Source organism: Pseudochaenichthys georgianus, chromosome 4 (assembly GCF_902827115.2).
Source record: "Pseudochaenichthys georgianus chromosome 4, fPseGeo1.2, whole genome shotgun sequence".
NCBI classification, from domain to species: Eukaryota; Metazoa; Chordata; class Actinopteri; order Perciformes; family Channichthyidae; genus Pseudochaenichthys; species Pseudochaenichthys georgianus.
The window spans coordinates 20,631,618-20,641,021 of NC_047506.1; the positions used below are offsets into that span (position 1 = coordinate 20,631,618).

At 37.2% G+C, this 9,404-nt stretch overlaps 1 protein-coding gene across 1 annotated transcript; it reads left to right on the forward strand.

The window, feature by feature from the left end:
- The first annotated feature begins 2,662 nt into the window (after positions 1 to 2,662).
- Positions 2,663 to 6,155, forward strand: acer1 (alkaline ceramidase 1). The gene is made up of 6 exons (XM_034080484.2): positions 2,663 to 2,776; positions 2,982 to 3,096; positions 3,562 to 3,700; positions 4,781 to 4,918; positions 5,009 to 5,146; positions 5,692 to 6,155. Exons 1-6 carry the CDS (start codon positions 2,684 to 2,686, stop codon positions 5,867 to 5,869), a joined length of 801 nt encoding a protein of 266 aa, XP_033936375.1. The 5' UTR covers positions 2,663 to 2,683; the 3' UTR covers positions 5,870 to 6,155.
- The last annotated feature ends 3,249 nt before the right edge of the window (positions 6,156 to 9,404 follow it).

The following is a 9,404-nucleotide window of genomic DNA, read 5'->3' on the forward strand; positions in this document are numbered from 1 at the left end:
TAGTAAACTTAAAAACAACCTTCTCCAAAAGCTATCAAGGAATATACCGAATACTTGTTTTAGAACTTTATTTTTATATAAATAGTTTGAATGATCCATAATTGACAGAAGCTTGTGTTTACACTGACCTGTTACTCATATATTAATGTCTTTAACATTGGAGGGAATAAATCAGTTATGAGATCTTCTTCTTTTTCTTCGCTTTAATTACGAGTCGCAACCACTTGGAGCATTATCGCCTGTGACATCACTTACGTGAGCCAGAATGGGATTTGGGATTTGTAGTCTTTGTAGTCGCGTATTTTTCATAGTCTTATATTTCAACAGTTTTACGACAAAATGTGACTTTTTTGACATGGAACTTATTGTTTAAGATTGACAAACATATGTGTAGTTCGTGGCACAAACGGGATCAAAAGATACGTTTTCTCTCTCCATTGAAGTCAATGTAAATGTTTCGCTTCCGGGGTCCCATGGGCCGGAAGTAGATGGACGTGACTTCGCCTCTCTATTGAGACGATGTGCCGCATATTTCATTTTGATTGGCAAAAACGCTTTTCTTAAAAATCAGATTGATCCAATAGCTGTTGAGAAAGCAGGGAAGGCTATCATCACGGGGGTGTGTTTGCTGTCAATCAAACTGTAACACACGGCGGGTGCTGGTCAAGTGTTAACCAATGAGAGTAACTCACTCACACACACCCCCCCGCGGCCCCCGCCAAACAACAACAACAACGAAAGTCAGTCAATAACGCAGGCGAGGCAGCAGGTTATGGGAAATGGAGGAAACTGAAACTACAGCTAAGAAGAAAAGAAGATGCAAATACAACAAAGACTGGGAAGACACTTACCCGTGGGTGAAGCCAGTGCAGGGCGACTCTCAGAGAGTTTTTTGCAATCTTTGCAAGAGTAATTTTTCAATTTCACATGGCGTTGAATACGACGTAAAAAGACACCGAGAATGCGATTATCACAAGAAACGTATCGCTCATAAAGAGACATCCCACTCTATGGAGACATTCCTACTCAAACCAAAAAACGATGGCCACTCAGACAAGGTAACAGCAGCAGAAATAACCAGTGTTTACCACAGTGCAACACTCCCAACCATACCGGTCAAATGACTGTGACTGTGACAAGCTAGCGCCGACCATTTTTCCAGACTCTGAGATAGTAAAGAAAATGTCATGTGGTCGTACAAAAGCAGCGTCCATAATAACAGATGTGCTTTCCCCTGCCTCTTTGGAGAGTTGTTTGACAGAGTTAAAGACACCAGTGGTTCTTGGTGACAACATAGCCCACACACTGTGGGCAACCTGTTGTTGCTGTGATGGACAAAACTGAAAGCTATTTTATTTTATGTATTATGTTTTTGTTCCCTCCTAGCCAGTTTTGATTTGTACTTATTGTTTTATTTTATCTATTAATTTATGTTGTGCCTAATTTGACAGGTAATACACTAGTTGAATTAGGAAGATGCATTTCTAAACACTTGAAGTGAATAATGCCTGCTGCCTTGGTTAGCCTTAGTTTACTTTTCTTTATTAAGAGATACGAAATTGTTACTGCATTTTGACTTCACTTTCTGTCATTGTCTATTGGATGCTGTTGAATAAACCAAATGAAACAGAATAGCAATAGAGATTTTTTTTCCCCGGAGGGGGGGGGGGGGGGGCTATTCAGAAGGTGTCCCACATTGTGCCACACAAACATCCTCCTTGTCCCACATTTGGTTTGTTGGGACCTGGTCACCCTACCTCGGGAGCATCTTTGCCCAGCGATGTGAACCCGTTCAGCGTGCTTATCAGTGACGTCACGGTCTCGTACAACAGGCTCGGGAGCTTTTCGATGCACCTGTTGATCCACCTGGAGCAGAGCAACATCGACGGACTGCAGGCTGAGACGGCAACATGGGAGGTAAGATCCAATACTCTATGATAATTACGATATAAGTTACCTTTTTTTTAAACTAAGAACTTACTTTTATCTAGCTGGTTATCACTAGAACAGGTGTGACAGTGCACCTTTCACAATAAATCACTAGAATATTCCTGTTGTTGTTCCTGTAGTGACTGAGAGTGCATATATGGTGATTAGTAGTGAGTTTGTTGTGTCCTTGTAAACCTATAATAATGCATCTTTGATGACATAACTATAATCCAACAAAAGTCAACCTCTGTTTACTTTGTGCTCTGTTAATTAGGGACACCGTATACTATAATAAAATACAACAGCAAAGTTATATTTACAGAGTTTATAATGACATTTTCAGAAATGTGGCAAATACATTGTTTATAATTAATTAATAATAGGTTAAATGTGGTTTTGGACTACATTGTATTTAATTAAATTATCAGAAAGTGTTGCGATTTCTCTTTTTTTCATGAACATTTAAAGGACTATCATAAACGATTATCTTAAACGTTCTGAAAAAGAGTACCATTGCCCTTTTGAATACAAAATACAACTCTGGAAACTGATTTCCATAAACCACTATACAAACACTGACAGCAGTCTCCCTGAGATAGGCTCACTTTATCTGCTGAGGGAACAACTGACATTAATGTATGTAACACTGCAAGCGCTCTAAATACAAATGTAATGAATTATTATTATTATTATTATTATGGGTCTGTATTGTTCACGTTCTCTCTGTCTGACAGGTTTCTGCTCCAGTGAAAAGATGGCAGGAGTTTTCTCCTATGAAAGTTCAGAAATCGACTGGTGTGAAGACAACTACAAACAGTCCGAACATATAGTGGAGTACTTCAACACTGTAAGTACAGTATATCACAAAGATGCAGCATTTATGTCAATACATTGTTGAAGTTCTCAGAAGAATATCTATAATCAAGCTAGTAATAATAACATAGTCATAATATTTGTCCTTTCTTAAATAGGAAATCAATGTCTGATATGAATGAGTTGGTTAGTTGATTCATTGTTTTTGCTGATTCATTCATTTTATATTTCCCCTGCAGATTAGCAGCTTTTTCTTCTTCATTATATCTCCCATCATGCTCTATCTTCTGCACCCTTATGCCAAAGAGAGGAACCTGGCGATTCACATGGTCTGGACCATGATGATATTTGTAGGTCAGTTACTCTTCATTTTCCTTTATTTTATAATATATGTGTCTCTTTCTCCATTTTAGATACATTGTGTTAGAAACTCAGGGAATAGACTGTTGGTTAGACAACAATTATACTCTGGGACAAAATGTAGAAAGGGAGATTTTGTCATAGTGGCTTTTTGACAATTTTATGGAACAAACCAAACCGTTACTTATTGTTAATGAAAAGAAATGTTAGTTGCAACTCTACTGGCATGTGAAGTAAAATGACCAGTCATTACAAATAAACAATAGAAATGTCAGGATAGTTTGTAAGAATTGTTTGTACCTAAATGCAGTTTTTTGTTCTTTCCTGTCCTATTATTTTAAGACTTATCTTATGAAACAGTGGTTCAAATGATCAAAGACTACTTTTGAAAATGTTTGACTATGTCATTATATGTCTCTGTTTCCCCCTTTAGTAATTTTGTATTCGTCTTTTCTGCAGGGCTCTTCTCGGCGTACTTCCACATGACTCTTAGTTTCGTTGGCCAGATGTTGGATGAGCTGTCCATCCTGTGGGTGTTGGCGATGGTATATGTTGTCTGGTTCCCCCGCAGACTCTTCCCTTTTTTTATTAAAGACAGGTAAAGCAACCGTACAGCAATTTCCAAACAACACACAAGTTGGTCAAAGGTCTTTGTTTCTGTCTTTATTCATCTCCATGTGTTACTATGGACTCACAGACACACAAAGCTGAATAATCCTTTAATAAGACAAAAAAAAACAATGAGAGTTCGTTTATGAGGCACGCCACTGTGAAACACAACCTGTACTGTCGTGCAGCCTGTTTGACAGCATCAACTGGAGTCACAAAGAAACAATGTGGAGCTGCAGTCTGCACCTGAAAGTGACATATCGGGACTCTTGCTATTGTAGAGAAAAAAAGCTCCACCCAACCTGTGTAAATATTTCACAACAAGGTAGAGAAAGATGACTGACATTTTGATGAGCATATGAAAAGAATCGCACAGACCTGTTTCGAGAATGTCCAGTTTTTCAAAGTCATGGGTTAGTCCTCCTGAATGAAAGATAACTAAACGATCCCACCAGAAACAGTCACAGAGGTACCAGTGGTCAGAGGGCACCTTTTGCCACTTTCTCTGTAAAGCAGGCAGCTGTTTCAGTGAAAAAGCTCTAAATACTCATTGTACAGTATACCTTCTCGACACCAAACAACAGATATGCAAAGCTAGCAACTAGCCGGTGAACAAAGTGGAAGATTGAGTGGCCGGTGAACCAGATAGTTCCCTCTGGAGTTAGAAGAGACCAAAACAAAGCAAATATTGGTCTTATGATAACCAGACCCTTAACTACTGGGTGTGTAAATAAGTAACAGTTTGTTAACAAGGTAACCAAACAAACTTTGAAATTGTTGATATGGCAAGTTTATGTTCACACCCCCTAACCCCAAAAATCACTTATTGCAGCTTTAAGGAAACAGAACCTTTTTAATTTTAAATATTTTGGATAGTTGTGCAGAGGAATTTGAACATATTTCTGCTGTAAGTCATTTCTGAAGCTAAAATTCGGGTGTTTTTTTTATCAACAGCAGCGCATAAGAGTTGTCGTTTATGCAGAACTTCACTTGAAGATACGCTAAATTATTTAACCATTTAAACCTTTGACATGCAACTTGTGTGTGTTCTCTGTCTGTTCATTCACAGGTCCACATTTTCAAACCTTGTCCTGGTGATTACTATCGTCTCCACGCTGTCATCCTTTGTCAAACCTACAGCCAACGCCTACGTTTTAAACTGCTTTGGCATTCATATGGTTTACATGCTGGCTGTTGAGATGAAATGGTATGTAAACTGTGGTGCTTTTTAAGCATCTGTCACTGGTTTGGATGCAGCGTTGATTTGTTATGATAACCAGTGTTATCTCTCCCTCAGCTGCACTGACCAGAAGGCTTTGCGTCTCTGCAAGGTGTCGGTGGCTCTGTGGGTGCTCGCTGTCTCCTGCTGGATTAGTGACCGCTTTGGATGCAGCTTTTGGCAGACTCTGAATTTCTGCTACCTGCACGGTATCTGGTAAGTCCTGGCTTACTTGTCTTCTTTTCTTGTGCTTTCCTTTCCTTAACTTTATTTTATTTTGAAATGTTTCCTTTGCAAATACATTCAGTAAAAAACGTACCACCACCTGAACATTTACGACCAAAAACACATCTGCAAAAAACATACTGACAATATCTTTAATTAAACAAAAAAAAGATTCTTTTCAAATTTTAATATTTGAAAAAATCAACAGTGACTTAAAGCAGATATACCTGTATTTCACATTTTATTAAGCCACCACCTTCCCTAAACCCTTCATAAAACTACAGTGTTACCTTAGATGTTGGACACAAAATGCACATGTCGCTTTAATGAACACTGCTAATTCATTGTTTGGTGTAAATGTAGCTAATTATTCACTGTATAAAGTTATCTGAGGACATTATCCACTCAGCAAATTAAGTTTAATGAATACAATTAAGTAGTATGCCAACATTATTTCTAAGATAAAGGATTGTTTCTTTTTTTCTTTTCTTAATGCATGCTCGTGTGTATTGATCTTCATTATCTGTTTCCTGCAGGCACATTCTGATAGTGATAGCAGTGGCCTATGGCACCACCCTGATAGCTTACCTTGATGCCAGCTATGAGATCCCGTACTCTCTGCCGGTACTGCAGTACTGGCCCTGCGATAGATGGGCTGTTGGAATACCTCACATTGTCCTGAAGGGCACGACCAAAACACAGAAACGGTGCTAACAAAGTCATGTGTAACGTCGGCAGCACATCTGCATTAGCACACTTCATGTGTTCATAGAAGCTTCTTACCTCAAAGACACAATCTGTGAGGAAATAGTCGCATAGAATAATGATAACATAGGATTATGACTAGATCACATAAGATTGTTTTCTGATTCCGTTAAAAGATTGTTTACACTAGCTGGATTACCAAATGGGCCTACTGGGGTCCGAGTTGGGTTGAGTTATGCAGGTGTTAACAGAACTCATTTGCACATTAACGTCTGAAAACAAAGATATGTATATACCTTGCCAGTATAAGAAAGTGCTAAAAATATTTGTGTTGATAATGAAAAGGGGAAGCTTGAGAGAAAAGTGATAAATGATGCACTATATACATTTTTTGAGATCGAACTGTGTTTTATGTCTTTGCCAAGAGGCCCATTGTTTAATATGCCCTCTATTTTTTACATTAATAATCATTGTCGACACAAGGCTATTGCAATTCTTAATCTATGAGACACACAAAGTATTTTTGTATAATCTACAGCATGTTTCAGAGTTTAAATAAATTATATTTGAAATAAAAACATTATTTATATGTATCTAATGATGAATAATTTTGATACTGAAGCACATTCGATGATTACTCCAATTGAAACTATATGGAAAATATAAAAACAAAAACTGTTGTGAACAGACCTGGAGGATGTCTGGTGTTAAGAGTTGACTGATATATAACTTATTGATAGACATTTAGTGACTTAAAGACCATAAATTGTCTAATAAAGGAGAACATTTGAGAATTTGTATGTAAGTTTTGGAAGTTAAGAGTCTTTGGCAGTTGAGCATTTTTGTTTGTATATAAATCAATTGCTGTTATTTAATTTGAAGAAATTAATGCACATTTTATTCTTTACATGTTAACATTTTGTTAACATGGATACTATTATTCTTAAGCATGTGGTATTTTATGGTGGTTCCCAGAGGACCGGCATACACTGTCTTTGGAGCAGCATAACCTGAACTGAGTTGTTCAGGTTATGCTGATTATCTTTATCTGTTTATCTTTATGACATTAATTTGATTATTACTAACATTCAAGTCATATCTGTTTCTTGTTTCATTCAGGACCACAACAATCGCTTGCAAATATGTCATATTTGTTACTGAATCATAACTGAACTGCCTTTTCTTCTCTCTCAAAAAGCTCTTGATTTTGGGTTGTTTGAGAATATTCAGGTACATCAGGCCTCTGTTCACATGATCCTTCCTGAAGGATACAAAAGATGCAACAATAGAAAATGCACTCAGGCATTCTCTGGACCTCAATGCTTAAAAGTGACCTCCTGTGGGTGGTGAAGTATTCAAAAGCAGTCAGTGCTTTTTTATAAAAGTAATCCCTAGATGTAAATGGTGACGATATACAAAGAGGGGGGAAAAAGCTGAATTTCATTTCATATGATAAGATCTTAGAATCCTATATTTGTAACTTTTCACCACCTTGTCTATAGATAATAAGTAATAGCTTTACAGTTTGGGATCTCTAGATCAAATGTATTCCAACCAAGGGGTTTGGAAATATATATATTTCTGGAATCACTAAAAATGTTCGGCTTCAGTGATGGCAATGTCAGTCAATTCACCACTTTGGATAGTTGACATTCGTGGTTGCCAGAGGAGGAATCCCCTGACTTTGAATCTACCCCCCCTGCCTGTTGAGGTTTTCACTTGTCACAACTGTGACATCAAAATCTAGTTAAGAGTCAGGCCGCCAGACAACAAATCCAAATTACTTTCATTTCACGATCGCCTGACTTTTTTTCTACTGCCACAAGAAGGTTGATATTTGTGGTTATGGGTGAAATATCTAAACAACGGTTTGATCCTCAGGTCAACATTTTAATTTGTCCAAAACTTTTTTGATGAATACGTTTCATGATAAATCCAATCAACCTCCACTCATGCTTATGGCTAAAATGACAAAGTAACCTGGTCGACATTTTTCTCAGTTTTTCTCAAAGGTTGGTAACCACTATATGTATTACTTCATTGATGTTATGTGCACAATTTTTAAGTTTAAATGAAGGCTTTGAAAGTCAAAGTATGCAATTTTGGGAGATCTTGGTTGATCATGATTTGCATGGATTTACACATTATTCTACAAGTTGGACTTGTTGATAACCATTTTTATGAATATTTACAATAAAACTGTTATATGTGTGAAACCTGTGCGACATGGCTTTATTTTGTATTTCTCCATCTCTTACATTTTGAAAAGGAGGATTTAGAGGTTGACATCTCAATACCAGCGGTGGGACACCCTGGTGTCTGACGGCAAGGTGGGATTTCTTTAACTCACATTTGAGCCGCAGGGGAAGAAAAAGAGGCACGAGAGAGCGATGACCTTCTGTCCCATAGCTGAGGCCTGATAATCTCACATCAAAGTCTGAGCACCACAGAGACCTGACTGCAATGGACCCTCGCTCCCTGACTAAGATTAAACATTTTTTAAACAGACATCATTTTTAGAAGCCATAATAAATGAATTTAGAGATACCAACTTTAAGAAAAAAGTTAACTCAAGGATGCACAATAAATGGCAATTATTTTGTATTTGTGTACAAGAAATATGACTTTTAGGGCACAAACAATATAGCTTCTCCAGCAGGTTTTCATGTATCGCTGGTAAACATTAAATACACATACAGAAATGTGCATGGTTTTACTAACACTGAAATTCAAATATGTACTTTTGTCCAGTCATGCAAATAGTATGTAGATGATCAAGGCAAAGTCTAAAACCACAAAAAGGGCCTGCATTCAAAATATAGTCAAATAGTTTGCAGAAAACAAGAAAACCACTTGCTGCAACTAATTTAAATATATAATTTATATAATTGATAAATAAAGCTGTTCAAATATGGAAGTGTTGACTTTGAGTCATTACATTTCCCTCTGAAATTCAGTTGAGTACAACATTGCATTAAATGTAAAAAACTTCAGTCAAGTATCTTAAACTTGCAATTGAATACTATAATTGTGTATTAGTGAGCATTATGATTTTTATAAGAACAGCATTGGCTAGAGATCAATGATACATTGTGAACTTTTAAGGCAATTGTATTTATTTTCCCATTAAAAAAGTATACTTATTATTTATGAACATATGAACTGCAATGCATAGTAGGCCATAGTGCAAACATATATGAGGTGCAATCCCAGAATATTCACATTGTACAAAAAAGGAATAAAGTTGTAAGTTATAAGCGTCTTTGAAAATTATATTGATTTTGCATTTGCCAGACTAATAGCAATAGCTAAAATGTCAAAGCCATGTAATCGAACCCCGATTAATCAATTAGCATCATGTGCATTTTACAATTGAAACAGAGCCGTAGCCATTGGGACAGGCTCGCTGTCACTCGAGAAAACCAGCAGAAAATGCTTTAATTGTATTTGCAGCTCAGCGGCTGCCCCGCCTCCCGAGTGTAGTCACTGGTCTCTTTCAAGAGTGCTTCAATTTCCCGCTCCCTGATTGGCTGAGAGAGCTTTC

Coding starts and splice junctions, on each gene's coding strand:
- acer1 (XM_034080484.2), top strand. CDS start 2,684: ATGGCAGGAGTTTTCTCCTATGAAAGTTCAGAAATCGACTGGTGTGAA. Junction 2,777..2,981: donor TAGTGGAGTACTTCAACACT/GTAAGTACAGTA, acceptor TTTCCCCTGCAG/ATTAGCAGCTTTTTCTTCTT. Junction 3,701..4,780: donor CCTTTTTTTATTAAAGACAG/GTAAAGCAACCG, acceptor GTTCATTCACAG/GTCCACATTTTCAAACCTTG.